A 26,503-nucleotide genomic window follows, 5' to 3' on the forward strand; every position below is an offset into this window, starting at 1 on the left:
GCCCTGGACACGCTCCAGCCCCTCCAGGGCTCTCTGGCCATGAGGGACCAGAACTGGGCACAGCCCTCAGGGGCCTCAGCAGGGCCAGCACAGGGAAAAACATCCAGGAACACAAACCGTGAGAGAGCTGCCTCCAACCTCCAGCCCTGAAGCTGGCACCGAGCTGAGAGCAAAAATCAGGAGTTTCCTGGACTAGAGAAAACAAACCAGGAGTCTGTACTATATTCTTAAATATGGTTTAATACTCTTCTCCATTTCTGTACATCACAACACCAAGATATCACTGCTTGGGATCTCTCTGCAGAGGCTATATAGTATGCAAAGGCTAGGATCTCCCACCCCCACTGAGTGTGTTTGCATGTGTAATACATATCAGTATATATTGATATACACATCAATATATAATGCAATATATATCACTGAAGAGAACACATTGATTAAAGAAATACAAAAAATTTGGCATCATTTCCAAACTTAAATAGTAAAAATAAAAACTACAAAAAGGAGCTGCATACCCTAATGTATCATGTGAAACAACAAGCAGTATATTCAAAAATGTAAATTTACATCCAATTTTTGTGGTCTTGTCATGTCACATTAGACCCATTTACAATGGCAAAATCCAGAACATACTGCTGTGAGGGCCAGGGCTGTGCTTAGCCCTGAGCAGACCCAGCCCCACCTCCCGGGAGAGATTCCAGCTTGGATGTGAGGACAGCAGCGAAGCTGCCAGCCAGGTTAGGGACAGGGGGACAAATGGTATTGCTCACAAGGACAGGAATTTTGGACCTCAAACAACAGCGTGGCAGAAATTTGAAGAGAAGCTCCCTCTGTTCAAGTGAACCAGGACAAGAGGCAAAGGTTTGCAGCTGGAACAGGAGCTGCTCCTGAGGGAAGCACCGGGAGCGACGCTGGGAGAGCCCCCAGGGAGGGAGCAGGACCTGAGCTGTGCCACTGCTCCCCTGGGCCAGGACAGGACCTGAGCTGTGCCACTGCTCCCCTGGGCCAGGACAGGACCTGAGCTGTGCCACTGCTCCCCTGGCCTGCAGGGCCCCGGACCCCCAGAGTGTCACACCAGCAGCCTGGACACACACCAAGGATGAGCTCCCTGATCTGTGGGTGCTCCGTGGCCCAGGCAGGACACAAAGCCTGGGCAGTCTGGGATCTCCTAGAGGCGATTCCTCACCCCCTGTGGCACATCCCCACAGCACAGACACTGCTGGGAGCTGCCTGTGCCCAGGGCTGTGCCAGCGCTCCACGGAGCAGAATCCAATATTCCACACTCCCAGCATGAATTCAGCCTTCACTGACTCAGTATTCCTGTCAAACACCCACATCTATTAAAGACCTGTGGGCTCAAATTCACATAATCAAGGAAACCTTACGCAGTCCTAAAGCAAAAAGAAAAACTTACTGAGGAACAAAAAGCCAAATGTACCTTACTTCACTGAAATCTCATGTTTATTTTTGTCAAGACTGAAAAAAAAAATAAATTCCTGAAGGCTGCACTGCTCAAATCCAAATTAAGCCCAAGACTCCAGCAGCATTTTCATTGCAATCCATGAAGTGCATTTCCTAGTTTTTAAGAGCAGTGTTTCTGCAAATAGATTAAAGCACGTTTGGCTGGTGAGCCTCCCCAAACCATCAGAATTTGCAAGCCACATGTAATGAACCAGCACTCAGGTCAGTGCCTCCTCAAGTTTTTGAAGAGAATTATGGCTCCAACCTCGTTCCATTTCTTCTGCAGGCTAAGCTGAGAATGCCATGTAAATGGGTCACAGTGCTGCCAAATGCAGCAATTGATTTCTCCAATCAAAGTATAAAGAAACAAACCAGTAGGATCTTACTTCTATTAATTTTGGAAGGAAGAGGTTTACAGCAGTTAATGTATCATGAAGGTTAAAAAAATCATTTCCATAAAATACAAGAGCAACCAATTTCACCATTGAGTAAAAGTAAAAACTGGGATTCTTTTTAAATTAGTCCAAAGTGGCATATAGGAACTTAGTAGTTTGCTGCTGTACTGACACTATGACAAATCAAAGTGTAGGGTTTTGCTTTCTTAAATCCAAATGCTCGCGGATCACGTTCTGGAAATGTTCCAATTCTAAGGCAGGGATCTGTTGTGTTTTCCACCATGAGTTTGCTCCTTGGGTTGGATGCTGGAGGGGCGAGGCACGTGTTGCCGGACCCAGCTCGACTACCTAGTAGTCATCAAGGTCAAAAAATTCATCGTCTCCTCCTTGGTATTCCATGCCCTGGAAGTCCACCCGGTACCGCAAGATACCTGCCAAAGAAACAGCCTTTAGCTTCCCCAGATTCCCACAGGCACAGCTTTCCCAGCCCCGCTTCCAGAGCTTCCCAGCCCTGTCTGGCTGAGGCCTGGCAGCTGCACTGAGAAATGCCACAGCACTGGGAAGGTCTTGCCCAAAGGAAGCTGAGCCTGCTCTGCCAGCCTGGCCTGGCAAAGCTGAGCCTGCTCTGGGGCTGCCCCTGTCCAGCCCGGCCTGGCAAAGCTGAGCCTGCTCTGGGGCTGCCCCTCCAGAGAGCACCAGGGCACATCCCTGGTCCCTGAGGCAGCGCCCAGAGCGAGGCCTGGCAGCAGGATCCAGAGGGCAGCTGCCAGTGCAGCTACCTTCACAATGCACTAACAGCTCAGTGGCTGTGTTCCACCCCAAACACCAGCCCAGGGCTCTGGAAATCCTGGAGCCTGGAATCATTTACTGAGGTGAAGGAGATTTTCAACAACATTTCCTTTCAAGCCTGCAGAGCATGGGAGTAAGGAAGATCCCACCATGCAAAGAGGCTGGATCTGGCATGAAATGAGACTCCTGTGACTACAAACCTTGAAAACCTGGAAACCTGTTGCTCCTTATGGAGCCAAACAGCCCAAGGTTCTTCCCTCCAGACTGGTGCTCTCTCTAGGAGTTTCCCTAGAAATTCCTCTTTACAATGCACTCCATCCATCAAAGGCAAGCACAGCCAGTGGCCCAGCTGTGCCCTGGAACCCTTGCTCAGGCAGGACATGGAGCATGGCACATGGCCCCACAGGATTTGTCACACTGGCACAAGGACCAGCTGCACCTCTGCCCGGTGTGGCTGATGCTCACTGAGCTCCAGAGCAGGACTGGCTTCCAGAGGCCTCGCTGCTCCAGGAGGGACTAAAAATCCTCTTCTTTAGAAAAGAAGCAGAAGATGAGGGAGCAAAGTACAGGGAGGCTCTGAGAGGTGAGCAGGAGCTCCAAGTGCTTCAGGAACAGGGCTGGGGCTGCCACCAAAGCCCTGTGCACAGACAGGGCCAGGAGCTCGGGGCCTTCCTGAGCTCCAGCAGCTGCACGGGGAGCCAGCCCATCCCTGAGCCCTCCAAGGACACAGGGATTGAGGAACACAGCTGGAAAGAGACAGGGCCCAACACGGACCATCATCCAGCTGGACAGGGAATGAATCTACCCTGGTGAACACAATTGTTTGTTGAACTGCTTTCATGACTAACAGAAATAAGATAAATCCCACTTGTGCTGGCACCAGATTATCAAACCAACCAATAAACAAGACAAACACATCTTCCTCTTGCAGTTTACCTCCAATTCCACCAAATCCTTTCACAAATTGGGATCCTTCTTGTGATTTGTCTGTAACAATTTCCAATGTTGCTCCAAATTTCTTGTAGTTGTTTGCAAACCACTCCAGGAGGGGCATACTTTCTATGAGTTCATGTTCCTGCCCAGTCTGTGGAGACATTGGAGGGGAGAAATAAATAACAAAATCCTGTTACAGTCACTGTGTGCTCAGTACTGAGAAAATTCCCCCCCAGTTGGCTCCATGGCTTTGCCAGCCCTGGAGGGACAGCAGCCCTCATGCTCCACAGGGACATTCCTGGGGAAAGGCATTCCTGGCACAACTGCACCAGGCAAGGGCAGGCACAACCACCAGCTCCTGGTGCTACAAAATTCATCGCTGACAGTGTTTTGGGTCTCTCATATGAAATTTACTGCAGAAGCAGGAGAAAAACTTCCTTGATTCTTCTGCTCCAGCGTCACCCCATGCTACAGCTAAGCTTCACTGCTCATTCAGACTTGCTCTGCCCCCTGCACAGATTGCAGCCCCTGTTCTCAGGCAGGATCACTGATCCATGCAAGCACAGAGCCAAAAGGCACCGTTTTCTAAGCAGGAAGAGCAGTGATTATGGTGAAATAGAAACACCTCCCTGCAGGTCACACTGCAAGCCCTTCATGCACAGCAGGGACTGGCAGTCCCCCCTCCAGGAGGGAAAACAGCTGGAAATGGCCCCCTGGCACAACCCAAGTGGGACAGATCCCACCCTCCTGACAAGGGACACTTTTTTCCCAGTTCATTCTGCCAAGTAACACAGAACCCTGGTCCACCAGGGCTGTTTGACCTGCACAGGCAGGAAACTCAGGCAGCAAATGACAGCTCCATGTGTCAAATACATCCCAAAGCAGACTCTCCCTTGGCACCCAACCCAGGCCACAATTCCTGACCTCACAGTGGTTCTGCATGGCCAAACCAGTGCCCCACAAGCAGGAGGCAATGGTCTGGGGCCTTGCCTGCATGGTGGCTACCAAACCCTTGTAGATGATGGTTTGGTGCTGGTCAAAGATCCCACACTGCCCATTTACACAACCCTGGCAGCAGGGAAGAGTGGAGAAAAGCAAGTGTAGAATCCAGGGGCTACACAGGAAGAGCCACAGGTTCCTGCCCTGAGGTGTCACTGAGTGCCAGAAGGTCCCTGTGCTCATGTGCTTGGGACTAACTTAGCCCAGGTGTCCAGAGCCCTGCACCAACACACTGAGAACAAACCCAGAAGGCCCAAAGCTGAAATACCTCCTTGTCTGTGAAGTGGGATTTATCCTTCTCTTGCTCTGGTGTCAAATACAGGATCTTCTCCTCTGAGAAGGGGGGGAAAATTATAATATTAGTTTGGGTAAGGCTGCAAGATGCAGTTTAAAGACAGCAGGCGACTGAGCACAGCCAACTGCAACACAGAGGGTCTGGGCACTGCCACTGCCTTCCTCCCTCTCTGAAGCTCTGTGAGCAAGCCCACAGGAACAGCAGCTGCAGAGCCATCAGAGAGGGACAGGTCCTGCTGCAGGCCCAGGAATTGTGTTTCTGGTCACAAGGTCAGCTCAGTCTCCCCTCTGGTATCACACTCACAAAGCTGGAAGGAGGTTCCAGGCTGGCTCTGTGACCAAGTGCCCCCCTGGCACTGCAATTCCCTCTGGAACCCTGCTTCTTCCAGCTTTGCCCCCACAGGGGCTGGGAAGCTGCAGGTTAGTGACCTGCAAAGTAACACAGACCTGCACAGCATCCCTGTGATCAGATGTCCTCAGGGACCTGTCCTTTGTCCATCTGTCCTTTGGCCTCCAGCAAACCCACCCCAGTGAGGAACCTCAGTGTTAAACCCTGAGAGCTTCCAGTGTCCCAGAGCACACGTACCCTCCGTGCCTTGGCAGTGCAGGACGTATCTCATGATATCCAGGTTTTCGTAGACTATCAGGATCTCTACTGCTCCCATTTCCAAAGCTTTTAGTGTATCCTCCACACCAAAGCAGTACTTGCCCGTGTCCTGGCTGATCTCATCGAAGTATCGTCCTGCAGGGCACACATGAGCACTGAGCTCAGCACACACTCCTCACCCAGCCTCGCCTGAGGGCAACAAACTGCCAGAGGCAGCTGCCACCACGAGGCCTGGAACTAAGGGGATCTCTCAAGGAAGGATAGAGAAAGTCCAAGAAGTCTGGTGGGGCAGAAGAAACCAACCACACCCCCTCCATCCCAGCACTTGAGGTGTCCAGGTGGCAAAAAGAACCAGAGCAAGTGTCACTCTCAGCCTGCAGGGCAGGGCTGGGCCAGCCCAGGGGCACTGCCAGCAGGGCGAGAGCAGCACGCTCAGTGCACACACCTGGCTCTGCAGAAGCTGCAGTGCATCACATACCTATTAGCTTTTTCTCTTGGATGAATTTCACATTGGAGAGGACCTCAGTTGACAACTCAATTGCTTGATTGAAGCCATTTTCTCCTCCATATGAAATATCAACTAGTTTGAGCACTTTGGATTGCAACCGCTGAACGAGAGAAGGAGGAGACACGAAAACATAAATCCACTGCAGAGCAGGGCTGTCAGAGTCCTCATCCTGCCACGAGAGCCTCTGCACCCATTACTGCACTTCACCAGAGGCAGAGGGACCTCTGAATGCACCAGTACTGAACCACAGCTTTCAGGCAACAGGGGCACACGTTAGGTTTACTGGAGTTCAATTCCAACAAAGTTTCTGCTTTAGATTTGGGAATACAAAGAATGCGAACGCCAGTTCCAAAACAAGGAGGAGAGGTTTCTTATTAGCCCTGTTTTAAGAACAGGGGTTCTCAGCTCCTTGCAGGAGGTGTTAGGAATGGGAGACTCCTTTGGATACAGCAGGTTCTTAGTTTTGATCAAATCTCTTCAGACACCAGAGTTAAGTTCCTCAGGAGGAGCATCTTGTATCAGAGCTACTGCTACAATCACCACACCACACTCAGACACGTGGGTTTGCTCAGAAAAGGCCACTCACCTGATCAAACATGTCTGATTGACTCAGCTCAGTTTTGAAGTCAGCTGAGCCAGCCAGGACGAGCCCGGCCACGTTGACCTTGTCCCCGGAGATGAAGAGCTGCACGGCCGTCTCGGCCACCTTGCGCACGTAGTTGTGCCTCTTCTCCATGCGCAGGCGGGCGAAGCGCAGGGCAGACTGACCTCCTCTGCCTGCAGGGAGGGATGGGGCAGCCATGGGGGACCCACTGCATCCCAGCAGCGCCCTCAGCACACAGCTGGCCCCGAATAACCAAAGCCAAGGGCAGCTGCAGCCTCCTGACTCAGGTCTGCTGTGAGCCGAGGGGCTCCCATGGAATAAAGAGGGCTCGTTCCCACCAGGAGATTTTTCCCCACAGAGGAAAATGTTTCTTTTCTTCCTATAAAGACTCACAACTCTGTAGAAACTGAACATCTGAGCACATCCTCTCTCCCTGTACCCTGAGGAGAAGCCATCTCTTTTGTACGCTGTCTCCAAGCCTGATGACGCAGCGCAGCCCAGCAGCCTCTGCTGCACAGCCTCACTGGGCACACTGCTCTTACTGCATTTTGTCCCACCCCACTCCACAAAGGACAGTGGGCCAGGAGTAACCAGCAGACAATTTGCTGAACTCATCAGTGGCTGGCTACAACATGGCACCACAGAGTGGAATTCGAGTTTTCCTTGCTCCATGAGCCCCGTGCTTCCTGCAGAGCAGCTCGCTGCTCCTCACTGTGCTGTGCACACACCACCAGCACATCAGACCTTAACACTCCACTGAGTGGCATTACTGCTTGTGCTACTAATACTTAGTTACAACTGTCCCAAAACCAAGTAAAGGGTCAAATGCAGCAAGAAATAAGAAGTGCCACTTCTAAGATCAACTGCATGCTACTGTGATTCATTAATTCTGACAGAAGGCTCAGACTGGAGGCTTTGCTGTCAGATTCCAAGGGAGCAAAGACTTGAGCAGAGCTAAACCCCCACAGGCCAAGTTCCCCACTTGCACCCTGCCAGCCCAGCCCAGGTCAGGCTGCTGCACTCAGTAGAGGCACAGGAGTGTGTTACCGTGCTTCTTTGGAAGATCCACAGTGAATTTGTGCAGCACTTCTCGTGTGTTTCCTTGGAGAGTTCCGAAGAGTGCCCCGCTCCCATCTATTACAATAAAGCCAAACTTGCTGTCATCGGAGAGCAGCGCCGTGAGGGCCTGGAACAGAGAGGGGCTGTGAGGCAGGGCTGGGCTCTCACCAGGGACAGCACAGCCCCAGCAGCCTCAGCTCACAGCTGGCCACAGCTACTTTGTCATTAATAAAGTGGAGAAAAAGCAGCACATTCAGGAGCTGTAACCATTCCAGATCACTACAGAATCCCAGGGTTGTGTGGGTTGGAAGTGACCTTGAAGACCTTCCCATTCCACCCCAGCCATGCCAGGGACACCTTCCACCATCCCAGGCTGCTCCAGCCCTGTCCAACCTGGCCTTGGGCACTGCCAGGGATCCAGAGGCAGCCACAGCTGCTCTGGGCACCCTGTGCCAGGGCCTGCCCACCCTGCCAGGGAACAATTCCTTCCACACATAATCCCATCCCATCCAACACTGTCAAGAGCACAAAGGAAACTCAAGTTTAATTTTGACCACAATCTCCCAGCTTTGCTAGTTCCCTACCTGAGGTCATGGGCAGATGTGCCAGCAAAACCCCAGAGATGGGCTCTGGAGAGTGAGAAGTGAAGTGGATCCCACCTCTCTGAGGCTGCCTCACCTCTCTGGCTGGCACAACTGGAGCACAGTAACTCTCCTGGCATTCCAGCCAGGAAAGCAGAACTTGCTCAGTTCATTGTCAGTTCAGTTTTGCACTCCAAAGCATGGACACAGCCTCCCTACCACCACACTGGTCTGCAGCACCTGCTGACTTCAAGTCCCACAGGCAGAATGATGAAATAAATCTACAGTGGCCGTGGCAAATTCAGCCTTACAAAGCACAAGGAACAGCAGCAATAATTGCCCTGGGCATAACTGGCTGTGGAGAAGACAGCCAGAACATTTGCTGCAAAATGAAGTTACCCTTCAATTTTACTCCCTTTAAAAAAAAGGCAGCTGAATATTTCCCACAAGGTCATTTAAGTTGCCCAACCAAAGCACGGTGCAGTATCAAGGTTTTTGAGTTGATTTTGCCCAAGCACCCAAACCCTGCACTCGCTGCTCAAGGCGATCTCTCAGCTGCTGTTCCCTCAGGGGCTGTCTGAGTGGGCAGAGACATCCAGCACACACACACACTCCTGCTCACTTACACATGCCCAAAAAAGCAATAGCCAGAATCCTCTTTCTGGCTGGCAAAATCACATCAGTAGGATGGGGAACTTGTCAAAACTCCAGATTGCTTGAAATCACCAGTTTAACACTGAAAGTGATGGTGCTGGGTTACTGCACGGGACCTCGAGCTGCCTGCAGGGCTGTCAGCCTGATTATTGGGCTTAACTGAAAGGATAAAACCCATCAGTCATCCTCTTCCAAAATCCACACAAGCCAGGCTGCAGCTCCCAAGCTTAGAAGAAACAGAGGCTAAGGTTTAATGGAATCTCCTGGCCAAAGTAAATATTCTGTATTAATTCCTCAGCAGTGGGATGAATGAGAGGAGGAAGTGGCATATTACACTGCAATCTATTTAACTGGGACAGAGCCAAGCAAAACGTGTGACTGGAATGAATGCTCCAGCCAAGGTATCAAAGTAAGTCATTGTAAATCCTACCCCTCAGACACACATCAGGGCTCACAGTCCCCTGGGGGAGTTACTTCAGTTTCACACAGGCAATAAAATATCTAGAGGAAATCTTATCAGATGCTCTTGCCAGGCAACACATCACTACAGCTCTGATGTTCTCGATTTGCTCTTATTTTCAGACAGTACCAATGATCCCCTGAGCAGCTCTGTCAGCAACTGCACTGTTTGACCTGTCAAGCACCAAGAAGGGACTTCTGCCTTTGCTCTGTTCCTTCAGCCTGGCCTGAGCTTCCTCCTCTGCAGCTGTAGCCCAAAGGTGAAGCTCAGCTCCCCCTGCTGCTCCTTCCCACCCGATGTGCCCAGGAAAGATGTGGGTGCCCGAGCAGCTGCCCTGGCTGCTGGGAACCCCGGGGCTCGAGGCTGCACAGCCAGACAGGGGCCAAAGGCAGAGCTCAGAGCTCTGCAGGGCAATCCCCAGGGAAATGGCCCCACACCCCCCAACCAGGGAGAGTGAAAGGAGAGCACAGAGCCCGTGCAGGGAGGGGCTGGCAGTGACCCCATCCTCAGGAGCAGCAATTCCCAAAAACTGCCCCCGGGTCACTGCCACTCCTGCTGAGCAGTGCCACACAGCAGCACAAGTGGATTTGCAGCTGCTCCTGGGAACAGCCTGCTGGGACTTCTGAACTGAATCAGTGCCCTGAGGCAGCAGCTGCAGAAAAGACCAAATGAATCCATCTCCTACAGGGCAGGAGGAAACCCAGCACCCTCCCACTGCCCACGGCAGCAGGGACAAACACCTCCCTGGGCTTGCCATCCTCCCTCTCTACTGAACTCTCTTATTTGCCTCTTGCTTTCACTCATCTATGGACACATGGACCCAGCAGAACTCCAGACCTGTGCCTGTGCACAGGTTTTTGTTCCTGGGAGGTCAAAGGTGTGTTGGGATTTCATCCTTTATGAGGAGACAGAATAATGGGGATGGACCTGGCCTGTGCAACAAGCACACCTTTCCCTGCTGTACTCCTGACCTCTGGAAGCCACTTATGGATCACACCTCCACAGACACAAGCAGAACCACATCACTGGAGGGCCTGCCAAGCCCATGTCACACGGGTTTGACAACAGGCAATTAAGTCTCAGGCCACACATTTATCATGGGGAACATCAAGGACGTGAGGGGCACTGCAAACATTGAGACCTCTACACCTGCCATAGCAAAACAGCCTCAGAGGCAATACACTGACTGCTGTCATCCACATTTCTTTCAATACGCCTTAAACCATTCATTTAACTTAATTAGATGTTGGATAAAAATAATCCCACTTCCCCCCAGACAGATTAGGCACATGCCAGTTCTCCATCAAGGCTCTCAGTTAACACATCTGATAGCAAGACTGGCAACACTGATATTATCTTGGCAGCATTTTAAAGCCTGAGTTGGAATAATATCCATGGGCCTCTGTGGGTAAGAAAAAACCACCCTTCCTCCAGTTACAGAGAGGAGCTCCTGTCTGTGGGTTACACAAACACAGGGGTGGGAGGAGCTGGGCAGTCCCTCAGCTCCTTCCAGCAGGCATTCCCCATCTCTGGCCAGTCCCAAGCCATCCCTGGCCTCCCCAGGGCACATTCCTGCTGCTCTCCAGGCTCAAGTCCAGCAAGGCTGTGCCCAGGCCTCGGCTCCTGCAATGGGAGAGTCCTTACCTCCGTGTGGAATTTGTTGTCACACAAATACAACGACGTATTGATTGGTTTGAAAGGTTCAAAGTCAATGTTGACTTTCTTCTCTTTTCCTTCTTCTGTCACAATTGTTCCACAGTAAACAACCAGACCATTTGGAGGTACTACAAATGACACAATGCAGGTTTAGATCACTAAGGAATGTGGCAAGCTGTACCCATCAAAAACTGACTGCCAGCCCTTGAGACTTGTCGCAGAGTCGAAATTCAAGCTCTCTAACTTTTCCCTTTTCCCCACCTCATTCCCTCCCAGGTCTCTCCAATGGGAAACTCATTTAGTGCACCTGTAGCAGACATGCACCTGCCCATTAAAGCCAGGAGTCTGCAAGTCACAGCACCCAAAGAAAGGCTGAGCAGCCCCTGAAGCCCTGCTGGTCCCCACAGAGGGATGTGCAGAGTGACATGCCACTGTTCAGTAACAGTGAACTCTTCCAGGGCTCATCTGAGATGGCCTGGATCTGGTTCTCCCCTCAGAACAATGGCAGCTGCTCAATGCCATGCATTAGGCACACAGAAGTTTCTGCTTGACAGGAAATCACAGATTTAACGCAAATGAACTGCTATGGAATATCCAGCTCTTAAGTCTGGCCAAGCTTAGCAGAGTCAGCACTAAGAACAGAATCATGATCCCACTCTTTAGAGACAAGGACCACCTTACTATTCTAGTCCCAAAGTCCACCCCTGAAGTAGCCATCCAAGGGCAACATACCTGGAATATCAGTGCAAAACAGCAGCACAGGCCAACAGATTTGATTAGGAGAAAACTGCATAGTGCAGGAACTTAAGGCTGCTTCCAAGAAAGGGAAGTGTGCCAGCATCCATACAAGCTAGAAGTTACCTTTGTTATAGAGTTTCAGTCTTTGCTGTACAGATGTAATGGCTCCCAGTACTGAAAGGCGATTCACTCTTGACTTTATGTTGGAGGCAGTGCCAAACTCGTCCGCTAACATTTTTGCCACTCGCGAGATCTGATCTTTGGGGGGAATGATCAACGAGATCATGCTGGTACCATTGCTGGGGAGAGAAAAAGAGATGTGAGCAGGCAGCAAGGACTCTCCCACCAGACTCCATGTGCACGGTCCTCTCCTCCCTCCCACCCAGTGATGCATCTTCACTGTTACTGGTGCAATTCCCCTTCTGCTGGACAGCAATGGGAGAGAAAACAAACCAAAACAGGCTCTTCTTCAGTGCTCAGCCTCTACCAAGCAAGTCCTCCAGAAGCTGCTTGTTTACTCGAGGGTACTACTCTGAGAAGCAAGAACAGGTCTACAGACCAAGGGCTGCACAGACCAAGGGCTGGGAGCAGGAGGAATGGAAGCAGCTCCCAGCAGAGATTATTTAAAACAAAGCAGCCACATACTTCAAGGACATCTTAGAGCTCATTCCATTTGTTCTCAGACAGCTGGAGTACTAAGCAGCCCAAGTGCTGTCTTAACACTTTGTTTTCCTCAGATTAATACAGAAAACTGAACGGGAAGGATCCCTTTGTCACGGTGAGTCTTTTCTGCTTTCCCACTATCACTTTTCTCCCCAGAGCAGCTCATCAGCTCTGGCAGCTGCTTTAACTAAACTGTGCTAAGCACACACTGCTGCTTCACCAGCACCAATGCCAGGCAGAGTCAGGAGATAAGCCCCCCCCACAAATCACAGAACAGGCTTAAATTAAAGGAAAATAAGTTTGATACTCGTTTTTCCTAGGGCTTTGGGGTGGGTCCTGCAGAAATCCTAATCCCCAAAGCTGCCTTGTGGTTCAAATCAACCCAAAGCCAAAAGAAAATAGGGGAAGCTCCCATCTGCCTTCCAGCAGGTACCTCCCATTTGCCACTGAAGTATCCCAGATGTCTGAAGTGCTGCCTCTGCATTGTCTCAAATTTAACTCAGACCTCATGCTTCCCATCAGAGTAATGGCACCAAAATCAAATCCCTCATCGTATCCTCAAGGGCAAGCCAGCTAAGCTCTGTGAAAAAGCCTTTTCTCAGGATTCTGAGTCAGAGAGGCAACAAAGTGCTTTTCAAATATCAAACCCCAGGGTTTTTCTCTTTTACATTTCTTAGGGGAGGAGGAGCCTAGCCCAGCCCTTGCTCGCTGCAGTTTCAGGCTGTCACGCACCAGTGTCCTGCTGAAATGTTTGGGCTACAGAGGCAGCAGGGAAGTGCTTTAAAAAGCATCACTTCATTAGCCTCTTTACACAAGTTGTACAGCCCTCTCCCGAAGATCCTCAATCCAGGCCAAGTTGAAACGGAGGCTGGTAGGTCAAATAAGTCCCTGACCTTAAAGACAACTAATTGGTTTTAATATCCGAGCTCCCCATACACACCAATCGAAGTCACAAAGCCACACTGGCCCGTGGTATTCCCAGGAGGAGCTCTGAGCCATGCTGGCAACTCCCAGGTCACCCCAGCCAAGAATACTCCATCTCCCACTCAATTAAAGCAGCTCCCACCCCAGGGAATGGCACCAGCTTTAGGGGACAGAGAATGGCTCATTCCCAGCAGGCTCCTTTGAGCAGAATGAAAGCAACTCTTTTCTGAAAGCAGCACTCCTGAGTTATCTCCTCCTCAAAGTCTTAAGACTGTGCCCATGACACCTAACTTCCTGCACCCCCTAAGGGCATCCCAGCGTGGCAGGTGGGAGTGGGACTGTTACCCCCTTGGGGACCCCCTTGGGGACTCCATGGCTCTCCTGCTAGGAAGAGATTCCACACAATTGCTCCTGAATTGAGAGGACAGAGGGGAAAGAGCAGCCAGTCCCGTCACAAACTTCCTGGAAGAAGAGCCCAATCCCCCCACCTACAAACTCCTTACAGGAATTTGCAGAGAGCAGGAAGGTCCTCCCCAAGGCTCCTTTTCTCCAAGCTCAGCTCCCCCAGCTGCTCCTCACAGGACTGACTCCAGATGCTTCCCCAGCTTTGTGCACAGCAGGAGGAAGGCTGGATGTGAACCCCCACCCCATGAGCAATTACTCAGTAAAAAGTAATTTGAAAAGCTCCCTTCAGTTTTTGAATGCAAGCCACCCATGAGATGCCAGCCCCCAGCCCTGTGCTGTGTCACACAAATGCCAGCACTGAGCACCCACTGGGTCCTGCTGGGGCCACTGGAACTGGGGGTTACTTATCCCCCACACAGCACCTCATCCACCAGGCAGGGGCACAGCACTGCTCCCCAGGAACAGCCCACCCGAGGTAACACAGTAGTCTTCACAAGCCCTGGTGATTTATTACTGCAAACAAACAAATGAAAAGCGTCTCAGAGGATGCACTCCCCCTCATTTCAATCTACAACTACTTCAACACAGCACAGTACTGTGCCTGGGCCAATCCTCCAGCGAATTCCAGTCTGGATTTGTATCCAAAAGCACCTTCCACTACCAACATCAAGTGCACTTCTTGGGTTTGGCATGCTTCACCACTATTTACACAGCCAGAGCTATTTCAGGCTCTAACCAATTCCTGCAGAATACAGCAAAACAGCTGGCAATGCATCTTTCCACAGGAGCAACCTTCCAGGCTGCTGGAAGCCTCGAGCATGAGGAGCCAGCCAGCTTGTCACCCTGTCCCCAGGCACCCCTAGAGGTCCCTAAACAGCCAAACAACCAAAGACTGAGACCAGCAAAGAAGCTGAAGCAGATGGGCACCAGCAGAACTACCTCACATGCTGCCAACACATTGGTATCTGACCATGGTAGAGCAGCTTTCCTCTCTCAAACCAACCTTCTACCTGTCTGTGACTCTAAAGCAGCATGGCAGGGTCTAAAAACCCGGTGGTGCATCTGCTAAACTCACCCCAAGGAGATAAAACACAGCCAAGAGTTTCTAAGAAAGCTGCTGTTCAGAAACACTCAGAAAAAGTAGGTTATTCTGCAGAGTAAGGTAATTTCCAGGTCTCCTCTGGGTCTTTGCAGCCTCAACAAGATAAAAGGTATTTCTGCAAATCCCACCCTGTCCCCTCTGGAGTGGAGGGTACCTGGGAAGGAGGGAAGGACTGTCCCCATAGCCATGCTAAAGCCTCCCCAGTGGGGCTCAGCTCAGCACAGCCCTGCTGTGGGGCACACCCAGCCCCACTGAGACCAGGGGCACTGCTGCTGGGCAGCTGCAATGTGCCGGGAGCTGGCTGTGCCCCACAGCACCCACAGCACACCCAAACACCACCAGAGCAGCTGATGCTCTGGGAGCCAGCTCAGCCAGCTCTGCCCCTGCTCTGCCCCAAGAGCTGCCAGTGCCACCCAAGGATGCTCCGAGATGTTTGCTCTGCAGGGAGCAGCATCCCGGCCACGGGCCAGCACCACGAGCGCCACTGCTCAGGGGACCGGGCCCGAGGAAGATCAGGAGCATGAGGGGCACCAGCCCACACACTCCAAAGAACCAAGGGGGCAGCTCAGTGCCAGCTCTGGAGAGGCAGAAAGCCTGCGCTGCGGGCACTGCTCACGGTGCCAGCCCTGCCAGGAACGGACAATTAGCTCAGATTTATCAGCACCTGCCATGAGCAGCATTAGGTATCTCTAGGAGAGAGGATGAGGATCAAAGCTCTAGCATTCCCACAGCAGGTGAGCTCTAGCTTTCTCCCACAGTGTGCTAGAGGGCTGTTTGAGGGAAGAGGGGAAGCAAAAATAAGCACATTTCACTCTCTAGAGACAGCAAGTTCTTCAGAAAATCAAGGTTTGTGGATAGGACACCCTTTCTATTATTAAAACTCCAATGTTACTACAGTTGGCATTTCAGACAAGTGTGCCACCCAACAGCTCTCCCAGACACAGTAGACCTGAGAGCAGCTCTGCCAAGGGATCAGAGCGAGCCGTGTGGGCAGCACTGCATCACCACTGACCCCGTCCTGAGAGGCTGCGGGGCAGAGCCATGCTGCTCCTCCTGCAAGCAGCTGCTGTGGTACCTGAGCAAGGAAAGGAGGGATCACCCCAGAGCCCTCCCTGTGCTGTGTATCCCTTCCAGAAGCAGGGCTGGCCCAGAGGACACTGGCACCAGCCGGGTCCCTGCTCCCAGCCCACGCCACACTCCGTGCCAGGAGCAGGGCCCTGTGTGGATGTGCTCAGTGCTCCAGCACGAGGGAGGCACCAGAGCAGGAGCCAAGAGCACAAAGCAGGCACTGCACCCATGTGGCACCCCGTGGCTGCTTGCCATGACAGCTGCCAGAGGAGCCTCCTGCTCTGGGTGGCCACCTCCACCTGCAGGGCTTTGTCACCACGTTCCTACTCTCCTGCCATCAGAAGCAACAGCTGAGCAGATCCTCAGACCTTCAGCTTTCAGCTGGTACAGACAGTGATGTAGTGGTTTCCCACATGGCTCCCACCACCCTACACAGCCCTGTGCCACTGAAATGGGTCCTGCACTGCCACACCCCACACCCCAACCACAGCTCCCCTCACTTGCCACACAGCCAGCAGCACAGGAGCAGGCAGTCAACCTGCCTCCTGCAATTTGGGCTATGAGCTGGCACGGGAGAGCATTAATTTCACAGCCTGCTATATAAATAGCAGTGACTGGCCTGCCCTGTGCTATCAGAGACCTGACAAACAGCAGCTGAGCTGTAGCTGTTCCACAGTGAAACATTTCACACTACCAGCACACTGTGGAATCTGGATACACAGGCAAGGGAGGGCAGTCATTCTCTACAACTCCAAATTTTACAGGTCACAGCTTCATGAGCACCCTGCTCTCCCCAGGAACCGAGGGCAGCACCAGGACTGTGCGTGACTGCCAGAGACTGGCAGGAGCACAGAGCCAACAGCTCCCAGATAATCTGATCCCAACCACATTCCACAGGCAGGAAGCTTTCTATGAAACAACTGTTGCCACACACTGCTCCAAGCCACGTTACCTTGCCCAGGTCACCTCTGCTGCTCTCCACCCAGGACTGTGCGTTACTGGGCAGCACAACACACCCCCTGTTATGTGATGGCTAAAGCAGGTCCATGCACAGCAGATGCCAGCACTATCTCTGCAGTGCAAGCAGAACTCCATCAGGCACATCCCAGAGGTGCCAAAGAGCTGCTTCTGAACCAACACCCCCAGTGCTGCAGTGGTCCTTCAGTGAAGGGCTGAGTGCAGGGCACAGCCCACAAAATCAGTGATGTGAGGAAAGAATATTTGAGGGGTTTTGTGCTGCACCTGAGCAGATGCTGAATGGAGAGCTATAAAAAGGAAGCCTCCTTTGGTACAGGCAAGTACAAAATTGTTGGTTTGGGTTCTCTCACAACACCCAAGCCATCAGACACTCCCCACTCATCCCTACCCTGTGTGCAAGAGCACTGACCTTGCCAGAGGGAAGTTCTACACACGCTCTTGCAACTTATGAATTATGGCTGTGAAACAAACAGGTCACAGCTGTGCTCTTTAAAGACTTAATGTCTTTTAATAAGACAAAGCCTTCATCAAACGAAGTAGCTTGAGTCCACTTGAGATGCCAAATCTAGAGACAACAGCAGATGCAAGAGCTGCACAACTTTTCCTGGAAAACCTGCTAGGAAAGAGCATGGAATCTCAAGAGTCCTGGATCCCTCAGTGCTTCAGAGGCCACATCATCTGGAAGCCAAAGAATGCACAGCCTGTGAGACTATCAGCTGAATGCTCTGCAATAAACCCAGCCAAGCCTCACTGCTGGAGGCACCAGGGCTTTGTGATGCCCCCAGCAGATGAACTCCCCCCTCCCTGCTGAGCCCAAGGGCCCAGCTGAGCAGGACACAAGCACTGCACAGACACCCAGGCAGAGCACACAGTACTGGGGAGCTGAGCAGGACCCACCACAGCTCCTCTGAGGTTTAATGTGCAGCTGAGCCAAAAGCCAGGCAGAACTTTGTACAGCACAATTTCAGCAGGAACCTTACAGTCCTCCAGAGGCATCCTGCATTTCACCCCAGCATGCAGCAGAACTCTGGATCATCTCCTAAGAGGCCACATCGAATCATTCCTCAAAGGCTTCCACATCATCCAAAGAAGGGTTTGAAGGCATGGAAGGGACCATTCCCAAGTAAAAGTAAGGCAGAGTTCACCTCTCTGGATCCATTGAGACCTCAGAAGCAGAGAAAAAGGACAAGATGGGGGCAGGGTGGGTATGAGGAGAGGATTTGCAGAGTCAGGAGACCAAGTAATTCATTCTTCAGGAATCCTTTTCAGCATAAGCATTAATTGGAGAAATCGAGGCCCCCCTCCCCTGAACTGAAGAAACACTCCAGACACCAAATTCCTCCATCAGTCTCTGAATGCCACCTCTCCCGTGGACAAAGGAAAACCACTTAACTGCACAGCATGACACTGTGCAGCTATTCCACCATGGCTCACACAATGCCAGGCTCTCCTGCTGGAGTCCTGCTCCAAAGCCCATGACAGGAATCTTGTACATCACTGTCCTCTAATGCTGGCAGACTGGATAGAAAAAGCACGTCATGTAACCAGAAGCAGTTTGAAGCAGACATTCAGACTGTCCTGGAGAGGTATCCTGCCCTCCTACCCTCACCCACTGACCTTCTCACAGAGGAAAGGCCTCCAGATGCCAACCAGGCTCTGAGTGCCAGCCAGAACCCACCCTGAAAACACAAGGGAGCCTCATTTCCTCAGTGCACCCCTGGCTCCAGCAGCCAGGGAAGGCTTCCCACAGGGAGGCAGCAAATGGCTGCTCAGCAAAGGAGCAGAGGCAAGCCTGGCTGGAGCCTGAGAAGGGTCAGGCGAGGCAGTGCTTCCCCCTGAGCAGCCGCCGGCCGCCTGCCAGGAGCTGCCTCCTGAGCTCAGCCTCCCTCACTCCCAGGACACAAAGGAGGTGAGACAAGAATCAGGTCACGGACTCCTACTCCTCCACACAGCACAGTTTGGCAGCTCTCCTGTGTCCGAGGGCTGCAGAGGTAGCAGGTGACAGCGAGCCCTTGGCCCCTGGGCCACCACACACCACCTGCCCAGAGGGACACATCAGCAGCTCTGTCCCCAAACTGGGGCTGGCTCCCTCCCCAAACCAGGGACACTCTGATGCTGCTGCTCAGGCCACCACCAGCACCCCCACCCCAAATCAGATATGCAGCTCTAGGAGCAGATCCCAGCCTCATCCCAAGCACTGGATCAGCACAAGGGCATCCTGCACACCCTACAGAGAAGGTGAATCAATGCCTCTCCAAAATCCTTGGATCAAAGGCCACACACCACAAAATATAATTGCATAGGCATGTTTTGAATAGGCCTTATTGGCTGCATCTGACCTCATGCAGAAAGCCCGGATGCCCAATTACTGGGAAGTGGAACAGACATTTCTGCACTTCAGACATTTGTGACTCACTGGGAGGCTCAGTTTTGCCACAGCTCCCCTGTTCTCCCTCCTCCTTCTCCAATTATTAATGCTCCAAGTTTAAAAGACTTGTTGCATTATGCTAATGGGCCATTTGGGTACAAGATGTACACTGAGGGACTGAAACAAATCCAGATTTGCTTATTAAGATGCTAATGCCCCAGAGCTACATGGGAATAGGTGGCTAACAGGGGGGAAAAGAAATTCAGTTGCCACAAAGCCAAAAAAAAAGGTCTGTCCTCTTTTGAGGTGCTCGTTCCCATCTCCTACCACGTCATTCCTCAGGGGCTCATTCATTAGCTCAATGTGAATGATGATCTGTGCATGAATCACACTGCTCAGTAATGATTCACACAGTTGTAAAAGAGGTACCAGGCTGCTGAACAGCCACAGGCTGTCAAGCCACTCGCTGGAGTTCTTATCTGGAGACACTTTTCCAGCTCAGGTTCTCCTCAGCCACTTGCTAGTGAGCACTCTCCAAACAGCACTTCCTAATTGTTGCTGTAATTCAAAAGGAACAGGTACAGCAGGCAGGTGAGAGCCCAGGAAATGTTTTACAACCATTAGACCAAGGCAACCAACAGGATGTCAACAACCCTTTGGACATTATCCCTGGCTCCAGCTGTCTTCCCACCTGGCACATCTTTCTCAGACCACCCACTCTCACTGAAACATGAGACTCACTGCTTAGTCCTGAGAGGTCTGATCAGCCCTGCTTACATGAAATTGCCATTCAGCTTCTCCCCCAGCACTGCAGACACTGGCAGCCTGAAGAGTTCCAACAGAGCAGGGGAATGGTGTGGAAGCAGCTGCAGTACATCCCACATGGTTTCCTGCCACAGTGCCCTCTGCTCTCCCTTCTGCCCTGGACCCTTTCTATTCCAGCCTCACTGCAAACACCTCCTCCCTCTCCTGACACCACCAATACAGCAAAAGGCAGTACTGACACTGTGGCCCTTGCCTCTCACAGAAACACGACCTCCATTAGGAACTCCCCCTGCCACAGGCAGGGTGAGAAAGCACCACTCCAAGGAAGCAATCTGCCTTGGGTAAGAACCTAAACCACAACCTCTTCCCTAGACACTCCAAGCTAATGGCAGATCAAGTCAAAGCAGAAACTGTCAGTAAAGCTCAATTCCTGCGGACCCTCCTCCTCCAGCCCTTGTCCCACCCATGCCTCACATTTCCCAGTGTGACAGCCCAGCTCAATTCCAGCTGGAGCAGGACTTTCCTGCAAGACAGGGCCACTGCAGACACCAGCTCACAGGAGAGGTCCTCAAGGCTATCCCATGGCAGCAGCACAACGTAACAGCACTGCAACCTAAATACCATGGCACGAGTTGGAAAGCCAAGGACCACCCTCGCCTGGCTCTGCCCTTCCCAGATGGACCTGCTCACCCAGGCCTGGGGCAAGGCCGCCATCATACCCCCATCCAAGGGTGAAAGCTACAGAAACCAGAAGCTCAGACCCGAGGCACAGCCACAACAACAAACAGATCCTGATGAAGAAGGCAGGGAAAGAGCTCTGCTGCCAGGCTGGGAGCAGGGAGGGAGCCTCTGGACTGACACATGTCTGGCAGTGCTGGCAGACACCCGTCAGTGCTGACAGAACTCACCAAATGCTCCTCCTGGTGTGTGACACCCCCTTGAGCCAAGAGCTGCTCTGGTACCTGCCTGGGCATGGTGGTGGCATCACACTGAAGCAGGAGCACACCCTAAATCTGCTGTGCTGTGTCTTGTACGAGCAGAGAATCCCCACTGGGGTTAACTCGGCCATGACCCTGTCCCACAGTTGTCCCCGCACAATGATCACACGCAGCACAGTGCTGCAGGAGCCCTGCCTAGCCAGGAGGGACACAGAGCTCACTGAGGCAGCACAGAGAACCCTGGCTCCCCAGGACCTGGTTCAAAAGAAGCTGGGAACAAGCCAAAGGTGTCCAGGACACACCTGTCACTAGTCCCAGCCATCTCCTGCCTGCCCCCGGCCGTGGAGCTGCTGCAGCCATGCCCACGGCGGTGTTAACTCACAGCCAGGTAGGCTCTCAGCACACTTCTGGAAAGGCCCAGCATCCTCACCGTGGAACAAGGTCAAGTCTCCCTTATTCCCCAGAACCACCAGGCTGTCCAGGCACATCTCAGCCCTGCCACACTGCCTGGTCCCACAGCAGCACCATCCCAGAACAAGGTGTGGAGAAACACAGCCTCCTGCTCCACAAGGCTGGGAAACAGCAGCAGTGTGTGGCTGATTCCAAGGCTGGGCTTTTCCATCAGGACCAGCAAGATTCCAGACAGACTGCAACAGAACCCATCAGCAAATTATGCTGGGCAAATCTTTTCTGTCTAAGCAACAGGTGAGCTTGTCCACCCTCAAGCAGAACTATGTCTCCTTTTCCAGGAATTCAAGCAGAATGAGGTCTCTCTTAGCAGGAACCCTCATGTATTTTCAGGTCTCTGTCCTTCACAGTGACTATTTCTCTCACTTTTTGTTTCTTCCATATAGTACATGGAAGTCTCAACATGGCAGAATCCACACCCAGGTAGGAACTGCAACACTCTGCTTTCCTCCCAAGACTCTGGAGACACCTTCTCTTGCCATTTCTCCCTCCTTCAGCTTTGAAATGTTTCTTCCAGTTATAACCAGAATAAGTTACTTGTTCAGACTTTGTTTCTGCATTTGCCCTGCTCGACCCAAATGTTCTTCCACACACTGGCCTCAGTTGTGTTTGCAGACAGCGCCCTGAGAGACACCTTGATCTTCACCTCCTCTTTTCCTGTTCCAGTAAAATAACCAACAAGGGCTCCTGCTCAGGACAGGGGAGATGTCTCCAGAGAGCAGGTTCCTGAAGGTTTTGCCACTGTAAGCGAGCTCCACACCCTGCACCAGCTGCACTCGCATCTGGCATCTGGAAGCCCATCTGGCCAGGGAAGTGTCAGTACTATTTCCAAGCAGAGATGTCTGCAGAAGAAAGCATTTCTAAGATGTGGAGAAGTTTCCAAACATGATTCCAATGTGACATCTCAGGTCCTCTCCCAGCAAAGAGATTGCTAGTTGCTGCTGATACTTGATTTTGCCAAGCATTTACAGCTTAGATTAGCAAAAAACCCTGCCCATAGGCCAGCTAACTATTTAGAACTGCAGAGACCAAATGAACAAAGAGGGATTGTCAGTTTAGCACTGACACTGGAAAACTGCATGAAGGAACAGCAGAAAAGCCCCGAGAGAGAGGATAAAGGAAACCAGAGTGGTTAATGCTGCTTCTACTTGGGCTGCTGCAGCTCCACAGAGAAAGACACAGCTGCAGCTTCTGGGGGGCCCAGTGCTTCCCCAAATCTGTTCCACAAAACTGAAGTGTGGACTGAAAGCAGAATGAATCCCTCAGCAGGGGAGAAGCAGAGATGTCTGTCTGATGAAAGTCTGAGCGCTCCAAGCCCTCCGAGATGAACGACAAGGTTAAACTTCTGACAAGGCCACAACTGGCTCAGCAGCAGCCTTTTACTCCCATCTTCTTCTGACCTCAAAGGTTAATTGCCTGCAGTGCTCCACTGGCCCCTCTGCTCCTCCTCACACCCTGTGCAGAGCCCAGCTGCCCTCCTCCACCTCCCCAGATCAGAAACACCAATTCAGCCACTCTGTACAGGATCACACAGTCTGCAACTCAACTTCGGAGAGCTGGAAGGAGATAACTTCTGATTTGGGAAGCAATACACAGATAACAGCTCCTTCTAATTCCTGTCAGCAGAGACAGGGCTTTGAGGTGGGGTCAGGGAGTTAAAAATTATTTTTCATTGTTTTGAATTGACAGATTCTTTCTATAGGGATCAGTGAGAAAGCCAGCTTTCCTTAGCATGGCTGGGAAAGTAACACAGGCCATTCCTGCTAGGATGCTACCTACCTCCAGGTTTGAGAGGCAGACCTAGCCTTGCTGGCCTCCAGCTGATCAGCTTCTGGGAAAGCTGAGGTTTTCATCTTTCCCTTGGGTGCCCTGACCAAGCACTGCCCCTTTCCTCATCAATCCCATAAAAGCACTTCCTCGCTCTCCTGCTCACTTGACTTTTGTTAAAACCCCTCAGACTCCACTGAGATTTTACCAGAAGAGCTGGATCACAGCAGAGGTGCCCCAACCACCACATGCCAAGGGAACATCTAACTCCAGCTTCCTCTATTTCCCATCCCTTTGATCCCCTGCAGGAACAGCCGGCACTGAAACTGGGACACTGCTGCTGGGTCACTAATGGAGCACATGAGTAAGGGAAGGTGGGGACGCCAGCAAGGCCCTGGCCCTCCACATCACCCTGCTGGAAGGCTCTGCCCCCTAACCCACCCCAGAACAGGTCCTCCTACTCCACAGGAAGAGGAAGCGACTCTCCAAAGGCCGGAAAAGCCTGTTCCACTGCCCACACCTCCTGAGCCTGCTGGGGGCTGAGGCTGCAGCACCTCTTCTCCTTACTGGACCCAAACCAGGACAATTGTGGCTGAGACTCCCAGAAGACACCGAACCAGCACCACCTTGCTCAGAGAAGACATGCTGGCACCAGCACCCCCTTCCCCAGGAGCTGCTTTAGCAGCTGGCACAGATTAAATTGAGAGACAGCAGAATCAGCACACCAGGGGATCTGACCATGCCCATGACATCTCTACTGCACAGCCAGAGCTGTTCCAGGGATCACTGGAAGAGGGAATTCAGGGCAGACATCTGGGCTGTGGCCCCAGAAAGCCGATACCCATAGGAGACACCTGCCCCTGGGCCTCGCAGAAGCGCTCCAATACCAGCTGGAAACTTCTCTGCAACACTCATCTATCCCAAACAACACCAGAGCTGACACTGAACTGGGCACAGTTCAAGCCAGGGAGAGACAAAACTCCAATCCTACATTTCTAAAACCCACCCAGGCTCCCTCAGTGCTTTTACACAAAGCAAAGTCAAAAGTTCCAGAGGATGCCTGGAGCTTCCTGGGACCCCTGTGAGCACAACCCGTGCTGCCCACACCACGCACCGGCACAGCCCAGCAATCAGCTGGGGCAGCCAAAGTCCACTGTGCCACAGGGAAGGGCAGCCCAGGCACCCCACTCCCCTCTCCCACCCACCATCCCTGCACAGCTGCACCATAAATCAGAGTGAAATATATTTAGGGAGATCTGTGGCTCGAGTTCCTCTCTGCCTGGGTTAGTTTTCAGCTGAACAACTCCACAGGCTCACACTACACACAGAACAAGCACCAGCACTAAGGATATGGCGAGACAGCAGCTTGGCCTCTGCCAGCTGGCCCAGGCTTTTGGGGGGTCACAGAACGATGCCAGCGCTGCCCCAGCTACAGCAACACCTGTTCAGGTAAGCCTGTGGAAACTGGAGCCACAAGGGTGGCTAAGGAGTGACCCTTCATTTTTATTTTATCAGGCTGTCTGCTGAGACACACTTTCTCTGCTATTTTACAGCCTCAGAACCCCAAGATCTTGCAATTCCTCGGGCCCAAGAGGGTTCCCAACCAATGGAACCAGCGTTGCCAAGCTGCCCTCTCAAACAGGCACCTCTGGCACGGGGCAGGCTGCAGGAACAGACATTCTGGGGGGGCAAAAAAATAAATTAAAATGCAAGGATTAAAGCGGGATTAGAGACTTTAAACTTCCCACTGTTCAAACTCTGGTAGAGCTTGTTTTCAGGGAAATGGAGCAGAGCACCTTCGCTGGGAGGGGAAGGGGTGAGAACGATCAAATAACTGTCGGTAAGGAAAGCACCGAATAAGTGCTGCCTCAGCCCCTGCCTCCCTGCCCTTACCCCGCCGCCTTCCCCGGCCCAGCCGCTGCCTTGGGAGAAGCCCAGGGCTGCACGAGGAGCAGAGGAGCGTCTCCTCCGGCTGGAATCCGCCTTTCCTCGGTGCCAGCTGGCACGAGGCGGCCGGACGGGCCGGGAGCGGGGCGGGCACCGGGGACACGCACCTGTGCCACCCTCACCGGGCCCGGGGGGAACCGCCCCGCCCGGGGCCGGCTGCGGGAGCAGCTGCGGGGCCGCGCCGGGGCCGGCGGAGCCCGGGGCAGCCGCGGCCCTTTTCCCTTTTCCCGTGCGGGAAGCGCGGTCACGCTTCCTCTCCGCGCCCCGCAGGGCCCTGCCCGCCCTCCCCGCGGAGCCCCGGCCCCGAGCGGCCGCACAAAAGGGCCCCGGGGCCGGGCAGGGGCGGCCGGGCCGGGGCTGCGCCTCCCGTCCCCGCCGCGCCGGGCGGGCCCGGGCAGCGCCCCGGCCGCGGCCCCGCTCCAGCCGGGACACCCGGCGCTCCGGGGCGGCGGGCCCGGCGCTCACCCGCGGGCCGCCTCCAGGCTCTTGATGAGCTTCTTGATCTTCCAGATCTCCACGTTGCGGTCGGCAGCGCTGGGATCGTCCGCCATCTTCTCCCTCCTCCTCCTCCTCCTCCTCCTGCTCCTGCTCCTCCCGCGGCGGCGGGCGCGGCGGCGGGCGCGGCGCGGGGCGGGCGGGCGGCGCGGCGCGGGGCGCTGGGGCCGGGTGTGCCCCGGGCGCTGCCGGTGCCGGTCGGGCCCCGCCGCTCGGTGCCCGCTCCCCCCGGCGCGCGGCGCTGACGTCGCACGCGGTGCTCGCGCTCCCCCGCGCCGCGCACCATGTGTTGCAATCGCCTCACGTGGGGGGCCCTTGACGTCACTTCCGGGGGGAGCCGGCAGGGGGGCCCCGCGCCATTGGCCACCGCCCCTCCCAGCGTGCGCGCGCGGGGCATTCTGGGGCGCGTAGTCCGGGGACGGACCGGCTGGGCGGGGAGGGAGAGCGCGGATCTCGCGAGAGCGACGCGGAACGGCCCGCGCGCGCTCAAAGGGCCCGCGAGGGGCGGCGGGCGCAGAGGGGACGGGCGGGCGCGGCCCTGGGGACAGCGGCAGCGGCCCCGCTCCGTCACAGCACCGCAGGGTCTGCAGCTGCACCGCAGTAGCCCCAGGGAGGCACACGCCACAGCCTCTCGGCACAGGCTGCTCAGGGCTGGGCGTGCCACCCTCGGGGGCTTTGTGGCACCGGAGAAATCGCACTGATTCCCCCTTCCCCAAATCATCAGTGCCCCGTGCTGAACACTGGGGGACACCGCTCAGGAAAGGTCTCCGGGCTGTCCCCTCAGCCAGCCCACAGTGCCCGGCTCTGCCCACGGGGATTCCACCCGAGAAAGCGCCAGAGCGTTGCTGAAGCCAGGCGAAACAACGTCCAGTGCTCT

General features: G+C 53.5%; 1 protein-coding gene across 1 annotated transcript; it reads right to left on the reverse strand.

Moving 5' to 3' along the window:
• Nucleotides 1-220: 220 nt before the first annotated feature.
• On the reverse strand, nucleotides 221-25,756 carry ETF1 (eukaryotic translation termination factor 1). The gene is made up of 10 exons (XM_005532564.3): nucleotides 25,597-25,756; nucleotides 11,862-12,037; nucleotides 10,989-11,128; nucleotides 7,638-7,776; nucleotides 6,573-6,763; nucleotides 5,957-6,086; nucleotides 5,458-5,613; nucleotides 4,846-4,910; nucleotides 3,582-3,729; nucleotides 221-2,287 (listed from the first exon to the last, which is right to left on the reverse strand). Exons 1-10 carry the CDS (start codon nucleotides 25,680-25,682, stop codon nucleotides 2,205-2,207), a joined length of 1,314 nt encoding a protein of 437 aa, XP_005532621.1. The 5' UTR covers nucleotides 25,683-25,756; the 3' UTR covers nucleotides 221-2,204.
• Nucleotides 25,757-26,503: the final 747 nt, after the last annotated feature.

This window comes from Pseudopodoces humilis, chromosome 17 (assembly GCF_049639895.1).
Source record: "Pseudopodoces humilis isolate 2021_Gansu_Grassland_sample_001 chromosome 17, ASM4963989v1, whole genome shotgun sequence".
Classification (NCBI taxonomy): domain Eukaryota; kingdom Metazoa; phylum Chordata; class Aves; order Passeriformes; family Paridae; genus Pseudopodoces; species Pseudopodoces humilis.